General features: G+C 47.2%; 2 protein-coding genes across 2 annotated transcripts in view; both read right to left on the reverse strand.

Annotated features, from left to right (window-relative positions):
* The window catches only part of LOC140408231 (uncharacterized), a 62139-nt gene extending 59108 nt beyond the window's left edge, over positions 1–3031 (reverse strand). The window contains exon 1 of the mRNA XM_072495163.1: positions 2834–3031. Coding sequence (XP_072351264.1) covers positions 2834–2890 — 57 coding nt within the window. The 5' untranslated portion in view covers positions 2891–3031. The remainder of the gene's footprint in view (positions 1–2833) is intronic.
* Positions 3032–6759: 3728 nt separating this feature from the next.
* Positions 6760–11915, reverse strand: LOC140408370 (exosome complex component RRP40-like). Its single transcript, XM_072495478.1, has 4 exons — positions 11662–11915; positions 9045–9194; positions 7407–7558; positions 6760–7326 (listed from the first exon to the last, which is right to left on the reverse strand). Exons 1-4 carry the CDS (start codon positions 11875–11877, stop codon positions 7119–7121), a joined length of 726 nt encoding a protein of 241 aa, XP_072351579.1. The 5' UTR covers positions 11878–11915; the 3' UTR covers positions 6760–7118.
* Between the last annotated feature and the right edge of the window lie 9114 nt (positions 11916–21029).

Below are 21029 nucleotides of genomic sequence, written 5' to 3' on the forward strand. Positions count from 1 at the left end.
ATAAAGTACTCCAATGCATCTCAACACTTACAAAATGCTGATTAATGTAAAGGCCAACTGACCTTCACAGGACAAAGTCTTATAATCGATCACTGCATCGAAACACATCTAATTTAGAAAACAGTACCTAACTATTGAAGCTAAAAGAACAGATTTTGTTCTGTACTGCAGGACTGATTTTTTTTCTTGGTTCCCCACTTGGGACTAGGGTTCTCCCATGATTCAAGGCCCTTCTGATGTGCCGTGAACTACACATTCCTAAAGAAGTGACCCGACTCCACAATTATTGTGATGGGGAGTTGGAAGGCGGGGCAGGGCAGCGGTGGACGGCCTGCCTACCCCTGCAATGGAGCCGGCAAAGACAGGAGTGCTGGGTGCGAGCGTGCTACCTACACCTTTATCCCACATTGGTAAAAATTGCCAGCGATGGGAATGGGGAATGGAATCCCTGAATCGGGTTCTCTCTTCCATTTTTAAAGGGCTCTTGTGTCACCCAACTCAATGAAAATCTGGCCTGTAGTATGGAACGTGGATGCATACCTACAAAACCTTAATGTTCCCAGAAAGTTCTTGATATTTTGAATATTTGATGCACCCATATTTTTGGTCCAGTCAACTTTGGTAAAATGCATTTACTCTACCTTTATTTATTACAGGAGACCCTTTTGATTTGCCTGTGTGAGAACGGGAGCAGAAAGGAAAGAGATGGTCAATAGCAGCAGTGCAAAACTCTCCATTGGGTCACAAAAAATGAAAATGCTGCCTGATATGATGTTTGAAGGTATTGCCTGGGCTTCACAGTCAGCAGTGACGCAACACCATTTGCCATTGACTTCTGAGGACACTGTCCACAAAGATCGAGCAACCTCTGGTGTGGACTTCCTCTTTTCCAATACCAATTTCCACCTGGAACCCAGTGAAGAGGATATGAGGCCACCCATCAACCATGCTAAGTAGCCAATCACACTGAAGTATTCTCATAGACAGCAAACTGGGAAGTAAAATGCACTAAATCTATAAACTTTTACAGAGAATGAAATAAATAATAATAATAATCTTTTATTGTCACAAGTATGAAGTTACTGTGAAAAGCCCACTAGTCGCCACATTCCAGTGCTTATTTGGGTAAGCGGTACAGGAATTGAACCCGCGCTGCTGGCCTTGTTCTGCATTACAAACCAGATGTCTAGCCCACTGAGCTAAACCGGCCCATTTCGATTGGGATACACAACTGGGATCAAGGTAGGAGCTGAAATATAATTAACAAATGTTAAGAATGCGATGTTTTAAAATCATAATGGAGCAAATTGACATTCTACAAATATGAAATAAATTTTTTCGGTCTGGTCAATTTGTTCAGCAGCAATTGTGACATTTGTTCAGCAGGATGTAACTTTTTACAACAGGGCCCACAGCATCGAATGACAAGTTCTCATCAGTTCAGTGATTTCTACTTTACTGCACTTGCGAGGTGGGTGGGTTGCTGACATTTCAACAGGGCACACTGCAGCAACGTGTAAAATTACTGACAGCAACGTCTGCATTTCCACATTTAACTATTCCTAGGCGGACTCCAGAAGTTGCTCTCAATTTCGAGGAATAAAGCGTGGTACATTGGCGAGACCATGCAGACGCTGCGACAACGAATGAAAGGACATTGTGCGACAATCACCAGGCAAGAATGTTCCCTTCCAGTCGAGGAACACTTCAGCAGTCAAGGGCATTCAGCCTCTGATCTACGGGTTAGCGTTCTCCAAGGCGGCCTTCAGGACGCGCAACAACGCAGAATCGCCGAGCAGAAGCTTATAGCCAAGTTCCGCACACATGAGTGCGGCCTCAACCGGGACCTGGGATTCATGTTGCATTACATTCATCCCCCACCATCTGGCCCGCAAAATCCTACCAACTGTCCTGGCTTGACACAATTCACACCTCTTTAACCTGGGGTTACCCCATCTCTGGATCTGTAAAGATTTAATCACCTGCTAATGCTCGTATTCCAAGCATTGTCTGGCATCTTTGAATCTGTCTATATATATGTTTCTGGAACAGACCTCTGCATTCACCTGAGGAAGGAGCAGCGCTCCGAAAGCTAGTGACATCGAAACAAACCTGTTGGACTTTAACCTGGTGTTGTAAGACTTCTTACTGTGCTCACCCCAGTCCAACGTGGGCATCTCCACATCAAGGAATAATGGTGGTGGCAGTTTCACCAACATTATTACCACAGAATCCAGGTCAACATTCCTCCTACTAAACGAGAGTTGACTGGTATGATCCAAAATTCTACTCTATGTGAACCAATTAAAATAGCTAAATGCTTTAAATATAGCCTTTACAAAGGTTACATATTGGCTATAATGCAAGCAGAGACAATCTAGTAATGCATTTTGCTCAGTAGAAAGGCTACATTCTTAATTGCAAAGCATGGAAGTTGATGTTAGAATAAGCAAAAGCCTTTTTTATCTCAGCAACAAATCCTGGTTTTCCCCTTTATAATATTGGGTCTGCTTTTTAGTGCCCAACCCGATATGATTCTCACAAAACATTGCACACTCTGGTATTGGAGCCTGATTTGGGAGTATATCATTGCCAATAGCAGCAGTGGCACAAGCCTGTGTATAAATCTAAACTTCCTTCCCACTCCTCAATCGCGGGATTCTTCTCAAATTATGTAACTTCCTCCAACTTCACTCTCCTTGTTCTAGCAGCTCCAGCCCTTTGGCTCTTGCTGTTATGGGAACGGTATAACAACAGTTCCAGTTCTGAGCCGTGTCCCCAGGCACTCAGTGCATTGGAAGGAACCGAAATCCCCAAAAGGGACCACACTCACCGGCCGATAATGTTCACTCCCCCTGAACAAACCTCGATCCAAAGCGTCTGGCTCCATGTTTTCTTTGGGTTAGGCGCATATGTTAATGGAGTTAGTTGCAAACAAACAGTATTTGCTGGCTAACGCTGCGATCCTCTCCTGCAGACTACAGGTGGTACTGTGGACTGAAACCCTGCCATTCCCGTCAGATGAGATATCTCAACTCCTCCCATTCTGAGATCTGTAAAAGCCCCCCCCCCCCCCCCCCCCCCCCCGCCACACACACACACACACACACACACCAAGCTGGCAGTCCCTAGGTATTAATGGGGCACGTCTGGTTCACAATCCAAAGGCATGTTACTATTGTGCTCGTTTCTAAAGCACCAACAGGGACGTCACAGACAATATAGGAAGAACTTCTTTCATATTTCACCTTTTATAACCTCTGTCGTCTTTACAGACTATGAAGTACTTTTGAAAGCAGAGAAAATATTGGAAATATTTCTCTCCCCAAAGATCTGCGGTGTCTTAAGAACTTCCTGCTTTTAGTCCAGATTTCCAGCATCGACAGCAGAATCATAGAATGATTGTCGCACAGGAGGCCATTCTGCCTACCGTGTCCGTGCTAGCCCTCTGCAAGAACAAATGACCTAATGCCACTCCCCTGCTCTTCCCACTAAGCGTTTGATTTCTTCCATTTCCTCTTCAAATAATGATTCATGTCCCTTTCGAATGCCATTATTGAATCTGCCTCTACTTCAGGTGTTCTTTATTGTGGTGTGGCCACAATAATGCCACCAAAACAAAAACATACAGCTTCATGCCCACAATAAGAACATCAATAGGAGCAGGGGTAAAGCATTAGATTGCTCTGCAGTTTAATATCACAGCTGATATTTGACCATCTCAACCTCGTATCTCTTCATTCCTGTAGAATCAAGTCTTTCAACCTCAGCCTTGAACAGGCTGAACATCTAGTCCTCAGAACTGGAGAATTCCAAGTATTCACAACAGTGCAGAGGTTTATAGTTTTAAGGAGAAATGGCTAACCATGCAGACATGATTAGGTGCTGACGTGTTTATAATGCCCCTTTCCTTCCAAGCTAAGATTCAGTGATCAGCAGTAACCAATGGTCCAGTAATGAGCTGTCCAACACCCTGCCCAGAGATGGTTTAAGACATTGGTATTGTCATCAAATTGCGTTTTAGATAGATCTGGATTGTCGAGGTTACCTTGTGAGACTTCCTGTCTCTCCCATCCATGGCAGAGATATCTTTGGGCTTAGGCCTGAATCACTGGATCGTAGGAGGGGAATCAAGGGTTGGAATCCAGTCAGGTTGGGGGTCAGGGGGTAATCAGGTCTGAGGGCAGACTGTGTCAGGGGTAGTTGGGGGAAAGGGGTAGTTGGCAGCATGAGTGATTGGGGGGGGGGGGGGAGGGGGGGGGGCAGTGTCAGTTGTATTATTATCCAGGAGTTAGACTTGGGTGTTTTCTAACATTTGCTGGGTAACTATCAGGTACGGCAGAGGTATCTGACTCCAAGACAGAACCTTTTGCAGAGGGTCCCGGTCGGTCCATTGCCCATTGGAAGTTCAAACTTCCCAGACAATTCCCAGTCAGACATTTGAAAGATTCCGTAGCACATCTTCTGGGCTCTGACTATCTGGAGATTGGACGATCTGGGCAAATTATAAACAAAAGGCGACCCCCGCCAGGTCAGAGAATCCCTGGGGGGGGGGGGGGGGGGGGGGGGGGAAGCGCGAATCCCGCCCCGTCGCCAGCTGCCCTATTCTCCAGTGGCGTTTTTTCGGGGGCCAGTGGGCCTCCCCCCCCCCCCCCCCCCCCCCGCGATTCTCCGGGTCCCGATGGGCCAAGTGGCCATCCAGTTTTGGCCTGTTACGCCGGCGTGAATTACTTACCTCACGCACGGCAGGACCTGACAGGTGTGGGGGTGGTCCGGGGGGGGGGGGGGGGGGAGATCCGACCCCAGGGCCTGGCCCGCGATCGGGGCTTACCGATTCTGCGAGCCAGGTGTTTCCATGGGGGCCTTCTTTCCTCCGCGCCGGGCCCCTGTAGGGCTCCGCCACATTGCCGGGGGCCAGCGCAAAGAGAACCCCCACGGTTGCGCGGAAATACGACGGACAGTCTGCGCATGCGCGAGCTCGCCAGACCTAGCCCCCGAAAGTTTGTTGAATTCCTCACTTTCAGAGGACGCTGACGCTGGTTGTCCCGCCGGCGTGGGGACCCAGAAGGTAGAATCCCTCCCAAGGTACTACAATAGGCTCTGAGATTCACCTCCCAGTTATTTCAGCTTTGATGCCAGGGACGCAAAAAAGGCACAATCCAATCACCTCAGTGGACATCAGAGGAACACATATTTTCATAGAATTTACAGTGCAGAAGGAGGCCAATCAGCCCATCGAGTCTACACTGGCTCTTGGAAAGAGCACCCCACCCAATCCCACACCTCCACCCTATCCCCAGTAACCCCACCCAACACCAAGGGCAATTTGTGGACACTAAGGGCCATTTAGCATAGCCAATCCACCTAACCTGCACATCTTTGGACTGTGGGAGGAAACCGGAGCACTCGGAGGAAACCCACGCTGAACACGGGGAGAATGGGCAGACTCCACACAGACAGTGACCCAAGCCAGGAATCAAACCTGGGACCGTGGAGCTGTGAAGCAATTGTGCTAACCACTATGCTACCGTACATATGCTGAGAAGGGGTGGAAACGTTGTCCAGGCATTGCCATAAACCCAAACCGGTGTGTTCTGGGCAATCCGAGACATTGCTAGACATTCTTGAAATCCACAAGCACATTCCTTGCTCCCTAACCAAATTGGGAAATACCGCAAAAGAGATGCCCCAGAATGAAATGAAATAGAGCTTGGGGCTTAAAAAAGGTTCAGCAGCCCTGTTCCGTGAGCATTTTAGCAACAATGACTGAGCGAGCTGATGAATCAGTTTTACAGGACAGAAAGAGGCTCTGTGTCTGCACCGGCCATCACGCTGCAGTCTATTCTAATCCCATTTTCGAGCACTTGGTCTGTAGCCTTGTTTGCTATGTGAGCTAACTGACAGACATTGATAAATGCTACAAGATTCTAACTGCTCAAAGTGTACCTGCAGCATGAAACTGGCAAATATGCAACCCTTCTAGTAATTTTAGTCATAGAATCATAGAGGTTTACAGCATGGAAACAGGCCCTTTGGCCGAGCTTGTCCCTGCCGCCCAGTTCCTATCACTTAGTTCCACTTGTCCGCATTTGGCCCATACCCCTCTATACCCACCCTGCCCATGTAACTGTCTAACTTTTTAAAAAGGAAACAATTGCACCCGCCTCTACCACTGCCTCTTGGCAGCTCATTCCAGATGCTCACCACTCTGAAAAAATTGCCCCTCTGGTCTCTTTTGTATCTGTCCCCTTTCACCTTAAACCTATGCCCTCTAGTTCTAGACTAAAGGTGTTGACTATCTACCTTATCTATGCCCCTCATTATTTTATAAATCTCTATAAGATCACCCCTAAGCCTCCTATGCTCCAGGGAAAAAAGTCCCAGCCTATCCAGCCTCTCCTTATAACTCAGACCATCAAGTCCTGGTAGCATCCTCAAATCTTTTCTGCACTCTTTCTAGTTTAACAATATCCTTCCGATAATAGGGTGATCGGGGCATATTGAAAACATTAGAGCATTAATCAATCATAATCTCATATTGCTAAACTAGAAAATGATTCTTTGAAAGAAGTGAATCATTTCTGAACTGTATTTTATTTCTGCAAAATTGACCACTGGCATTAACAAAAACAGACTAAGTTGAATTCAAAATTACCAATCTTCATTAAAAAAGAAACCTTTACTGGTTTCTGAATTTGAAAATAACTTTGGAAAAGTGTTTTAAAAATTATGGTAAGGCAGTAACTAAAACCTCACTGGTTAAAGCCCAAAGGGAGAGTTTCTTATTTGGTTTATTATGTTGTGGTCTCATCAGTTATTGCACAAATAGGACCATCCATTCAGCCACTCTATAGGAACAAGTTAGTCGCAACCATCAGATTTGTGTATTTGAAATATTTTGATAAGTTCAAGTTGGCATTACTTCAATATTTTTTTAAAATTCACAATTACATGAGAAATGTAACAGCCGATATGTTTATTTCTTTCAGAAAGTCCAGGCAAAGTGTTTGTTTTATAATCCAGACCATTTTTTGTGCAGCAATGCTCTCTTCAATGAGCAGGTTGGGACCATTTGTTCAACTTTCAAATGCTCTTGCTGAATCAGCAGTGTCTTGGATTCATGGCACATTTTCAGACAGTTTTTTGAAGACTACTTTCCTTTGCTCTGTGGTCATGTTCCCACAACTCTCCAACACATTAGCGACTAGCAAGGTATGCTTAATTGTTCTGGCCTTTACCCATATCCGTCCATTCATCCCGACCACTATCTCAAAAGGGTACAATTCTCCGAGATTCTTCATGACATCACAGTTTGGAGAAAGCAGCCTGAAAAACAGAATTAACAATTGAACCAGGACAATTGACTGGTAGTAAAGTGCCAGAATTTTGACAGATTAATAACTTACTTGCGTGCAGTACTCAGTGAAACTTTAAATAACAATCCATCCGGTCCGATCACTCCCATTCCATTGCACCGACCACAGCTATCAATGCAAACTAGTTCTGGTTCCATGTCTTTATTGGCCACAACAAACTGTGCAAAAACAAGATCTCCAACCTGTAATGAAACAAAGGAGAAAAAACTGATATTGAATTTGAAAATTGCATTGGAGTATGGCAGTCCATTAATTCCAGTCAACGCCTTAAATTATCATTCTAACACTGTTGGCAATTTCTTTGTTAATGCACGTAATTTCCAGAATTAAATGAACTCCCGATCCATATAAACAAAGTCAGCTTCTCCCAGCTTGGCTTTTCCACAGTCCATGCCAGCTTTTCATATTTCCAGTGCTCAGGCTGCTGGGTTCTTGGTATCAATTCTCAGGGAATTCCTTACAACTCAATATGTGTTGTCAAGTAACAATCATCGCTGGCTACCTCAGCCTTGCTTCTCATCCCCACCTTTATGAAGGAAAGGTATTAAATTTGCAAAATTGCACTTGACATTAACGATTCACAAGCTTTTACAAGTCCAGAATTCTTATCTTTGACTTATTAACCTTCTCTATTCTTAGACAGAACCCAAATTTGTTCTACTCGTGTCACTTAACTGCCCCCACTTCATTTCATGGGTCTGTAAGCAACATCCTTTCCTTGTTGGAATGAGAAACATACTGCCCTCGGAATATGTGCATTCTTGAACATTCTCACTGCGCCCTTCATTCCATTGTATTTTCCGATATTTGGAATCATGCCATATCATTTATTAAATTACTTAAAAGCAAACTATAAACCATTCTTCATATGCAATCCATTTTTTCTGACTAAATGCTAAAAGAAACCAGGAGATGGCATTAATTATTGGGTGCCACGGAGGTAAAATTAAACAGTTCACAAGTAAAAGCGATTCTTTCTATTTTAATGTGAAATCTGCCTCAAACAAAGCTACATGTTTGTTATCAAGTCTTCTGGCAAAAGCAAAGAAACTCTCAGGTAAAAGTAGCAAGCATAATTTATTTCAACTCAAAAGCTAGTAATGCACACTGGGAAATACTGCAAAACTGAAATACTCAGAAGGCACGGATATGGCCAACTGAAGCCTTCATTTTGGAAATGTTCTACGTATTAAAAGAAAGGAAAACAATTCAATGCCATTTAATTATTTTACTGTAACGTTTAATTTTTTTTTCAAATTTGGTTTAAAGTCTTATTTTCACATTGACATTTTACAGGGAATTGTGACTGGACCAACCCCTATTGCAGAGAAAAGTCTGGCGTGGATGAAACAGATGTGAATCAGCATTCAAACGCTAAAGATTTTAGCCATTCTGCTACTGGGCTATTTGACAAGATTACTGGAAATCTGAGAATTCCTTTTAGAACTGCATTGTTCACCCCAAATTAGCAATATCCAAGACTCTGGCCATCATGTTGCAGCCTGCCTAAGTAGTCGAGACTAAAATTATTGAGAGTGTTACCTTGCGTAAAACTCAACTACTTTTATATTCATGATTATGTCGAGAATACGGAGTTATCAGTACCTTAAAAATGATTGTCTTTATTTTATCCGATCTACCTTATTAAAACTGGGAAACAATTCTCACTTGGACATTTGGTCGGTTTCGCTTTGTAGCTCCTTCAAATGCTAAATATGACAATGAGGCCTGCTCACTTCCTCCAACATCAACCTTGAAGATATCACCAGACTTTGTAGTCACAATTCCGATCACATATTCTCCTTTAGCTGGTACATACTGAAAACAAAATACAAGGCAACAACTATTTTAGATTTTTTCCCAATGGTAAACTGTTCTACATTTCAGAAGCAAATTATAAATAAGTTAAAAATGACACACAGGATCAATCATTATACCTGCTTATTCTGGAATAGTGCAGTTGAATTCTAATGTGCTGTAGATAGCAAACTAGCAATAATGGAAATCTCTGTCAAGAACCACAGGCTTGCCCATGTGGTATTCTTGAAACATCAGGTACGGAATTCTGTTTGTGGCTTAACATTCCTATGTTGCTTCAGGGAGCTTGTGCTTTAGACCCATAGAGACATCACAAGCAAAATAATCTTGCTAAACACTGGCACTTCACAGTGTTCTTCGGTGCTGAAAACCTGGCTAAACTTTAGTAGCGTCCATACTTGGGGTCCCCAAGTGTGGAACATTGTGCTCTATTTTATGAATTTCTCAGTTTTTAATCCATAGAATCTCTACTGTGTAGGAGGCCATTCGGCCCATCATGTCCGCACCGGCCCTCCAAGAGTACCCCACCTAGGCCCACTCCCCGCCCTATCCCCTTAACCCCACCTAACCTGCACGTCTTTTGACCGTGGGAGGAAGCCGGAGCAATTGGAGGAAACCCACGTAGACACGGGAAAAATGTGCAAACTCCACACAGACGCTTGGACACTCTTATGTATCATGATGTGTTTTCATGCCCCAACTAACCAAAAGACAAAATTGGACAAGGAGGGGGGTTTGGGAGGAAAGGGAAGTTAAGATAGCAGAATCCAATCGTTTTTGCCTAATATTTGTGTAGTTGTACTTCCAGCAACACACAATGGATAGACAGCAGCTGATTTTCTCTTCCCATACATAGGAACACTGAAGCCAATTGTTATACCTTAAGCACAGTGATGTGCAATCAGTTTATCGAAGTGTCACAACTCATGAAGGAACAACTCAGACCCACTGATGTATTTATGATGTTGCACAAGTGCCATATTAATATAATGGGGTGAAGCTGGCGCCTGGTGAAAACCATGCTTGCAGCTTTGCAGAAAAAAAAGGGTGAAGAAACAGACTAATGTAAAATTAAGGCAGAATGGGCAAGTGTCTGGAATGGTGCAACTAGTCTGATTTGGCTTTCACAGGCAGAGGTGGGAAGGATGCTCAAGTGTTGGGTTCCTGTCAACGACTACACTCCCTGGAAGGAGGTTGTTGAATCATAGAGGATGCAAGTTGATATAAAATTAGTCTGACCTGTGCTTTGGATTAGTTCAAATATTCAGTGCGATTAAGTCCCTGAACCATCATCAACTATAGAATCATATAAGGGTTAGAGTGCAGGAAGCGGCCATTCAGCCCATCGTATTGGCACTGGCCAAAAAAGGGAGAAAAAAGACAAAACTAGCCTCTCATTTCAATTCCATTTACCAGCACCTGGTTCATAGCCTTGTAGGTTACGGCACTTCGGATTCACAGAATATCTACAGTACAGGAGGGCATTCGGCCCATCAAGTCTGCACTGACCTTCCAAAGGAGCACCCAACCAGGCCCACTCCCCACCCCAACCTAACCTAACCTCTGGACACTAAGAGGCAATTCATTGCGGCCAAGCCACCTAACCCACACAGAACTCAAAAAGATGGTGCCGGAGCGAGACAACTGCTTGCAAGCTGTGCCCAGCATACCCTCTAATTCTATCTTTTACTCTCATTCATAGAATTTACAGTGCAGAAGGAAGCCATTCAGCCCATCGAGTCTACACTGGCTCTTGGAAAGAGCACCCCACCCAAGCCCACACCTCCACCCTATCCCCAGTAACCCCACCCAACACTAAGGGCAATTCTGTACACTAAGGGCAATTTAACATGGCCAATCCACCTAACCTGCACATCTTTGGACTGGGAGGAAACCGGAGCACCTGGAGGAAACCCACGCACACACGGGGAGAATGAGCAGACTCCGCACAGTGACCCAAGCCAGGAATCGAACTTGGGACCCTGGAGCCGTGAAGCAATTGTGCTAACCACTACACTACCGTGCTGTCCTCGTTCTATGCTTCTAAAACATCATTCTAACTCTTTTAAACTCTCTAACAGCTTCTTCCCTACTGCCATCAGACATTTGAATGGACCTACCTCGTATTAAGTTGTTCTTTTCTCTGCAGCTTGCTATGACTGTAACATTGTGAAATGAAAATCGCTTATTGTCACGAGTAGGCTTCAATGAAGTTACTGTTAAAAGCCCCTAGTAGCCACATTCCGGCGCCTGTTCGGGGAGGCAGTCTCTCCTTCCTTCCCTCCCTATGTACAGTATGCATTGTTTGTACAGCATGCAAGAAACAATACTTTTCACTGTATACCAATACATGTGACAATAATAAATCAAATCAAAATCTTTGGACTGTGGGAAGAAACCCAGGCAGCTTCCACACACTCCCACCCGGCCTCCTCCTCCGCCGAGCCTCCAGGTGGCGCCATCTTACCCGCTTCTGTTGCGAATCCACCCAGTAGACGGAGGGCTCCTTGTGCCTGACCACCCCGGACTTGCAGACAGCCAGAGCCTGGCCGGAGAGCTGCCCGTGGCCCTGCCGCCGCAAGCCGGGCCCGCACAGCACTTTCTCCCCCGAGCTGGACGGGAAGGTCAGGATGTCGCCGGCCAGAACCACCTGAGTCACGGCCTGGGCCGCGGGCAGCGCCATTGCCGCAGTCACGTGAGAGCGCTCGTTCCGCGTCACAATGGCGGTGACGTCGCGGACCAGGCCCCGCCCTCCGTGACATCAGGCGGCAACAACGCGCCTGCATGAGTGTCTCTCTCTTGCGTCTGCGCGGGGCGGGCACATGGTTGATAACAAGAACAAGGTGCATTTATGTAGCCACAGGTGAAGAACAAATGGTGAGACTTTGCTGTCGGGGCCGAACCCTGGAGCTCACCGGTGAGGTCACATTTTAAGGAGTTTCTTAAAGAAGGAATGCAAGGTAATGAGGCAGAGGGATGTAGGGAGGAAATCCTAGAACTTAAGACCTAGGAAACTGAAATCATGAACACCAATGATGGAGCAATTAAAATTGGAGGTGCTCAAGATGCCAGAAGTAGAGAAGCATAGACATCTCGGAGGTTTGTGGGGCTGGAGGAGATCACAGATATGGAGGAGCCAAGCCATGGAGGGATTTTGAGACCAGGGTGGGGATTATATCAAATTACTGACCAGGAGCCGATGTAGGTCAGCAAGCACCAGGATGATAGGTGAACAGGACTTGGTACGTGGTAAGACAGGGGCAGCAGAAGTTTGGATGTCCTCAAGTGTACAGAATGTAGAATGTGGGAGGCCAACCAGGACTGCATTGGAATCACTGAGACTCAAGATAACAAAGACATGAATGAGGGTTTCAGCAGCAGGAGGCTGGGTTAAGTCAGAAATGGAAGTAGCTGGTCTTACTGCCGGTATAAGGTTGGAAGATCAACTTGGTGGTCTTTGCGGGGGGGGGGGGGGGGGGGGGCGTGGAATGAGGGCATAGTGGTCCAATGTGATTGGACTAGTAATCCAGAGGTTCAAGCTCATGTTCTGGGTACATGAGTCCAAATCCCACCACGCAAGCTGGTGGAATTTAACTTAAATTAATGAACCTGGAGTTGCGCTAGTCTCAATAATGGTGTCCATGAAACTAGCTCCAATTAATGTAAAAGCCCATCTGGCTCACAAATGTCCTTCAAGGGAGGAAATCTGCCATCCATACCTGGTCTTGCCTCCATGTCACATAGCTCCACAGTGACGTGGTTGACTCCTAACTACCCTCTGAAATGACCTGCAAGCTACTCTGTTCAAGGGCAATTAGAGACAGGCAACAAATGCTGACCTTGTCATCGACACCCACATCCCATCAAGGAATAAACAAATATGTGACATGATGGTTGTGAACAGAATGTCTTAATCTCACAGTGTTGCCAGGGAGAGGAATATGGTCTGTAGCACTTGAATAGAGGACGAGATCCAATAGCAATGCTGCACCCGAAAAGCATCTGCCGTGGTGCAGCATGGGCGATAAAAGCCGGGAGACCCCGCTCCCAGGATCTACTCGGATCGCAACTGCCCGCGAGGTCCAACACGATCTCGAGAGACATTCCGATGTAACTCCTTCCCATTGTGGGCAGGAATCACTTTTTGGCAAATCTGCATATTAGAGCGAGACATCTAGTCTCACTTTAATGTTCAGATTCCAGAGGAACCTGAGGCTTTGGCATTCATCCCTTTCTCCTTGGAGACCTCGGGCGAGCGCCATTCAACACCGGTCTCCACAAATAGCGACCAGACAGAACGGCACTCGTGGGGGTCTCCCAGAGGTTCAGAGGAGCCCAGATGAATGCCCTTTGGGAAGGGTGGTGCTGCTGGTGCCACCTGGGCACCGTTGCAGTGCCAACCTGGCCCCTTGGCAGTGGCACCTGGGTGCCAGCCTGGCACTGCCAAGGTGCCCAGGTGGCACTGCCAGCTGGCAGTGTGGCCTCGGCCGCGCGTTCCCCACTCTCTCTGGGCATGACAGAGTGAAATAAAGAGATTGGAATGACAGAGAGAAAGATCAGGGAACCGAGAGAAATTGAGCAAGGAGAATCGAGTGGGGAGATAGCAAGTTTCTGGAAATCAGATAGTTGAGGGAAAAGAGGAAAGAAGTTGAGCGTGGAAAAGAGCCAGTGAGAATGACAAAAACGCTAAGTTCTGCTGAATGATGAACTCACAGTGAACTACTTCATGGAAGCTCTACTGGTATATTATTAAAAACCTTGCATTTGATGTGCATTTCTGTGCAACATTTTTGAGTCCTGTTTTTTTAAGTCTAGAATTAACATCAAATTTTTTTATGTAAACTCATGAAATGTGAAAAAGCCCAAATGAGCAACATTCATAATGGAAAAATGCCTGGAATTAATATTTGTTTATTGATTAATTAATTCCCGCAGAATGTTTTTGAAAGGAAACATTTACCAATTTTTCTCAGTCACTGCGATTACAAATCCCCAAACTAAGCTTTTAAACAAAATTAAAAGTTCATATCTTACAATGGCGTTATTACGTTTATTTATCGAATCATCTTTTCTATCTTCTGGGACCTTCATTAAAATTTTTACTTCAAGCCCTCTGGCCCTTATTGAAGTTTAAGCTTCAACTTGATATTTTTTGCCCAGAGAGGTGGCGCTGTTAGCTATGTCCTGTCATCCGACCAAGAGCAAGTGTGCGCTATTCCTTAATTTATCAGCGTTTAGGACAGCTACAAGTAATAATAACTGAATTATTTTCCGTACTTAACAAAATTTATTTGGTTGATTTTCAAAATTTTTTTGAAGCATAGCCAACGGGCAAATTTCAAAACTTAATTTAGGCAACAAATTTTATTTGTGATTTTTTTTAAAAAGAGAAAGCTGGTTTTCAAAAGAACGACCAAGTTAAATAAATACATTACCAATCGCACATCTTTTACTCAGGTACAATTAAAAATATCCAACAAACTTCAGAAAGCATTTTAACTGAGAGAGTCGTGAGGAGGAAACGTGGTCCTTGTTGCCCTTGTCTTGACCCACTTTAGCTTTACATCTACTTTTTCCCTGATCCTCCTTCTAATTTCCTTTTTAGAACCTTCCCTTGGCAGCAGGTCGCTGCTTGTTCTTTGTCAACCAAGATTTGGGAGTCGTACCCTCGACTCTGAGTCAGGGGGCTGTAGGAGCTTCAAGTCCCACTCCAGAGACCTGAACATGTAATCTAGGCTGACACACCAGTGCACTACTGAGGGGGTGCTGCATTGTCGGAGGTGCCGTCTCTGTTGAAATCATAGAATCAGTGCAGAAGGAGGCCACCCGGCCCATCGAGTCTGCATCGAACCTTACAAAGAGAACCCCACTCAAACCCACGTATCCACCCCATCCCCGCAACCCAGCAACCCCCACTTAACCTTTTTGGACACTAAGGGCAATTTAGCATGGCCAATCCACCTGACCCGCACATCTTTGGACTGTGGGAGGAAACCTGAACACCCGGAGGAAATGCACACAGACACGGGGAGAACGTGAAGACTCCAATATTAAATGTTAAACAACTGACCCATCTGCTCGCTCAGGTAGGCATAAATGACCTAGTCACGCTATTTTGAAGAGGGACAGGATTCCTACTGGTGTCTGGGCCCATTTTTACCCCTGGTCGGGTGACAATTGTGGGATTTTGCTGTGTACATATTTGCTACCACATTTGCTACTTTACAGCATTGACTACACTGCAGTACTCATAGAATCATAGAATTTACAATGCAGAAGGAGGCCATTTGGCCCATCGAGTCTGCATCGGCCCTTGGAAAGAGCACCCTACTTAAGCTTAAACCCATGTCTCTACCCTGTCCCTGTAACCCAGTCACCCTACTTAACCTTTTGGACACTCGGGGGCAATTTATCATGGTCAATCCACCTAACCGGCACATCTTTGGACTGTGGGAGGAAACCGGAGCATCCGGCGGAAACCTACGCAGAGACGGGGAGAAAATGCAAACTCCACACACAGTCACCCGAGGCTGATTCTGTATACACCTCTCGCTGCCTCAGGAAGGCAGACAGCATTATCAGAGACCCCTCCCACCCAGGCATTGCCTTCTTTCAGACCCTTCCATCAGGCAGAAGGTACAGAAGTCTGAAGACCCGCACATCCAGACATAGGAACAGCTTCTTCCCCACAGCAACAACATTCTTCAGCGACTCCCCCTCAGACTGATCTGTTCCTTGTAAGAACACTATTCACAACGCCCTATGCTGCTATTGCTCATATATTTGCTTTGTTTGGCCCCTTGTTCCGCACTGTAACCAATCACTGTCGATGTACGATTTGTCAATGTTCTCTGTTGATTATTCTTTTGCCTACTATGTACGTGCTGTGTGTCACGATATGCAGACACACACACAATGATATACAGGCAGGCACAGACAAGCAGCTAATGGACACAGAGAACAGGACATGACCAATAAGCATGCAGGAACTCAGGGGTGGGATCTGACTATAAAAGACACAAGGCACTTGTGGTAGTACCAGGTATTGCGGTACCTGAGAGGCTGATGACCATTGGTTGGACCCAGGAGTCTACCATTGGCTGTATTACGTAGCTCCGCCCTGAAGGTGGGGTATAAGAGATGGTGCCGTCCCAGCAGCCTTCACTTTCTGTATCGAAGCTGCTGGGGAACAGGTTCTAGCAGATTAAAGCCTTCAGTTATGGAATCACTTTGTCTTGAGTGTAATTGATTGCGCATCAATTTAATCTGCTACAACTTAAGTTGGAAGGATGGATCTCCGAATCAAACCGGAGTGCCTCCAGCTCAGCCCCCACGCGGATAACTCTGCTGCTATTTTTAAACACTGGCTGGCGTGCTTCAAGGGCTACCTTGACACGGCCGTAGGCACCCCCACGGAAGGACAGAAGATGCATCTCCTGCGCTCCCGCGTCAGCCCTGGGATCTACCCCCTTATCGAGGAGGAGGAGAACTATGCTGCCGCTATCGAACTGCTAGAAGGACATTACATCCGCCCTGTAAACCAGGTCTACGCTCATCACCTGCTTGCGACTAGGCGGCAAAGCCCCGAGGAAACGCTGGAAGATTTCTACCGATCGCTACTGGTGCTGGGCCGAAACTGTAAGTTTCGGGGAGCGAGCACACGGAACTTTTAATCAGGGATTCTTTCATTGCAGGTATGAGCTCCCCCGATATCCGCCGAAGACTCCTGGAAAGGGACACTCTGGGACTTACAGAGGCACGGGCCCTGGCAGGGTCCATGGACATTGCCTACAAAAATGCGCCGTCTTTTGCACCCGATCACGCGGCGGCCCCTTGGGCTGCGTGGCACCCCGCAGCGGCAGCCCCTCAGACCTTCCCCCTGACCCCGCAAGCCTGCGCGGCGAGACGGCCCGCTAACTCCACCCGGCCCCGCTGTTTCTTCTGCGGGCAGGCGAACCATCCACGTCCGCGCTGCCTGGCCCGCACCGCCGCCTGCAAAGGGTGCGTCAAGAAGGGCCACTTTGTGGGGGTCTGCCAGGCCCGCGCCGTGGCCGTGGTCTCCAGCGACTATGGACCACCGCGGCAACCCCCCCTTCAGGCCCCGACCGGCCAGCGCTCACTGCCACCCCCCTATCCTAGCGCCACATGCGCCCCATGGGCGCGGCCATCTTGCCCCCCGGACTCCACGCTGGATGGGTGGGCGCCGACATTTTGTCCATCGCCGCCGCCATCTTCCTCATCCCCGGACTCCATGTGCGACCCATGGGTGACGCCATCTTGGATGGGGCCCCAGGCCCCCAGCACGGCCGGCTACACGCTGCCCGATCAGAACTCGCAATTGCTTCATCTGGCCTCAGTGACACTGGACCAAAGTCGACCCCGGGCACTCGCAACGGCTACAACGACGGTCCTCATCAACGACCATGAGACATCGTGCCTGATTGACTCTGGGAGCACGGAAAGCTTTGTTCACCCCGACACGGTAAGGCGCTGTTCACTTGTAACCCACCCTGTAAATCAAAGGATCTCCCTGGCCTCCGGGTCACACTCGGTGGAGATACAGAGGTTCTGCCTAGCGAACCTCACTGTCCAAGGCAGGAAATTCAACAATTTCCGCCTGCACGTCCTGCAGCACCTCTGCACGGCTACCCTCCTGGGGCTGGACTTCCAATGCCATTTGCAAAGCCTGGCTTTTAAATTCGGCGGCCCCGTATAGCCGACCTGGTAAACAGGATCGCACAATACAAGGTCTTCTCAGTCTGCCTACCACCAGCTACCCCTCCGTACTAATGACCGCAAGTACACTGCCTTTGAAGCAGATGGGCGGCTCTATCAATTTTTAAGAGTTCCCTTTGGTGTCACTAACGGGGTCACGGTCTCCCAGCGAGAGCTGGACCGAATGGTTGACTGGTACGGCTTACGCGCAACGTTCCCGTATCTGGATAACATCACCATCTGCGACCATGACCAGCAGGACCACGACACCAACCTCCGCAAATTCCTCCAGACCGCAAAAATCCTTAATCTGACATACAATAAGGATAAATGCGTGTTTAGCACCGACCGTCTAGCCATTCTAGACTACGTAGTGCGAAGTGGAGTCACCCTGAGCGCATGCGCCCCCTTATGGAGTTCCCCCTCCCTCACTGCCCCAAGGCCCTGAAGCGCTGCCTCGGGTTCTTCAGCTGTTATGCACAGTGGGTCCCCAATTACGCAGACAAAGCCCGACCCCTAATCCAGTCCTCAACCTTCCCCCTGTCGACGGAGGCCCGCCAGGCCTTCAGCCGCATCAAAGCAGACATTGCAAAGGCCACGACGAGTCCCTCCCCTTCCAGGTCGAGAGCGATGAGTCCGACGTAGCTCTGGCCGCCACCCTCAACCAAGCGGGCAGGCCCGTGGCCTTCTCCCGTACCCTCCATGGTTCCGAAATTCGCCACTCCTCAGTCGAAAAAGAAGCACAAGCCATAGTTGAAGCTGTGAGACATTGGAGGCATTACCTGGCCGGCAGGAGATTCACTCTCCTCATGGACCAATGGTCGGTTGCCTTCATGTTCGATAATGCACAGCAGGGCAAGATTAAAAACGACAAGATCTTGCGGTGGAGGATAGAATTCTCCACCTTCAACTACGACGAATACTTGGATATATCCCTACGACGGGATATATCCAAGGATTCTATGGGAAGCAAGAGATGAAATTGCAGAGCCGTTGGCAATGATCTTTTCGTCCTCACTGTCAACAGGGGTGGTACCAGGGGATTGGAGAGTGGCGAATGTCGTGCCCCTGTTCAAAAAAGGGACTTGGGATAACCCTGGGAATTACAGGCCAGTTAGTCTTACTTCGGTGGTAGGCAAAGTAATGGAAAGGGTACTTAAGGATAGGATTTCTGAGCATCTGGAAAGACACTGCTTGATTAGGGATAGTCAGCACGGATTTGTGAGGGGTAGGTCTTGCCTTACAAGTCTTATTGAATTCTTTGAGGAGGTGACCAAGCATGTGGATGAAGGTAAAGCAGTGGATGTAGTGTACATGGATTTTAGTAAGGCATTTGATAAGGTTCCCCATGGTAGGCTTATGCAGAAAGTAAGGAGGCATGGGATAGTGGGAAATTTGGCCAGTTGGATAACGAACTGGCTAACCGATAGAAGTCAGAGAGTGGTGGTGGATGGTAAATATTCAGCCTGGATCCCAGTTACCAGTGGCGTACCGCAGGGATCAGTTCTGGGTCCTCTGCTGTTTGTGATTTTCATTAATGACTTGGATGAGGGAGTTGAAGGGTGGGTCAGTAAATTTGCAGACGATACAAAGATTGGTGGAGTTGTGGATAGTGAGGAGGGCTGTTGTCGGCTGCAAAGAGACATAGATAGGATGCAGAGCTGGGCTGAGAAGTGGCAGATGGAGTTTAACCCTGAAAAGTGTGAGGTTGTCCATTTTGGAAGGACAAATATGAATGCGGAATACAGGGTTAACGGTAGAGTTCTTGGCAATGTGGAGGAGCAGAGAGATCTTGGGGTCTATGTTCATACATCTTTGAAAGTTGCCACTCAAGTTGATAGAGCTGTGAAGAAGGCCTATGGTGTGCTCGCGTTCATTAACAGAGGGATTGAATTTAAGAGCCGTGAGGTGATGATGCAGCTGTACAAAACTTTGGTAAGGCCACATTTGGAGTACTGTGTACAGTTCTGGTCGCCTCATTTTAGGAAGGATGTGGAAGCTTTGGAAAAGGTGCAAAGAAGATTTACCAGGATGTTGCCTGGAATGGAGAGTAGGTCTTACGAGGAAAGGTTGAGGGTGCTAGGCCTTTACTCATTAGAATGGAGAAGCATGAGGGGCGACTTGATAGAGGTTTATAAGATGATCAGGGGAATAGATAGAGTAGACAGTCAGAGACTTTTTCCCCGGGTGGAACACACCATTACAAGGGGACATAAATTTAAGGTGAAAGGTGGAAGATATAGGAGGGATATCAGAGGTAGGTTCTTTACCCAGAGAGTAGTGGGGGCATAGAATGCACTGCCTGTGGAAGTAGTTGAGTCGGAAACATTAGGGACCTTCAAGCAGCTATTGGATAGGTACATGGCTTACGGTAAAATGATATAGTGTAGATTTATTTGTTCTTAAGGGCAGCACGGTAGCATTGTGGATAGCACAATGCTTCACAGCTCCAGGGTCCCAGGTTCGATTCCGGCTTGGGTCACTGTCTGTGCGGAGTCTGCACGTCCTCCCCGTGTCTGCGTGGGTTTCCTCCGGGTGCTCTGGTTTCCTCCCACAGTCCAAAGATGTGCAGGTTAGGTGAATTGGCCAATGATAAATTGCCCTTAATGTCCAAAATTGCCCTTGGTTTTGGGTGGAGGTGTTGAGTTTGGGTAGGGTGCTCTTTCCAGGAGCCGGTGCAGACTCAAAGGGCCGAATGGCCTCCTTCTGCACTGTAAATTCAATGATAATCTATGATTAATCTAGGACAAAGGTTCGACACAACATCGTGGGCCGAAGGGCCTGTTCTGTGCTGTATTTTCTATGTTCTATGTTCTATGTACGAGATCTTGTACCGTCCGGGGAAGCTGAACGAGCCTCCTGATGCCCTGACCTGCGGCACTTGTGCCACCGCACAAGTGGACCGCCTCCGAGCCCTCCACGAGGACCTCTGCCACCCGGGGGTCACTCGTACTTTCCATTTCATCAAGACCCGCAACCTGCCCTACTCAATCAAGGAGGTCAGGACAGTCACCAGGAACTGCCAAATCTGCCCGGAGTGCAAACCGCACTTCTACCGGCCAGAGAGGGTGCAGCTGATAAAGGCTTCCCGTCCTTTTGAACGCCTCAGCATGGACTTCA

The sequence above is a fragment of the Scyliorhinus torazame genome, chromosome 3, assembly GCF_047496885.1.
Source record: "Scyliorhinus torazame isolate Kashiwa2021f chromosome 3, sScyTor2.1, whole genome shotgun sequence".
In the NCBI taxonomy this organism is placed as follows: domain Eukaryota; kingdom Metazoa; phylum Chordata; class Chondrichthyes; order Carcharhiniformes; family Scyliorhinidae; genus Scyliorhinus; species Scyliorhinus torazame.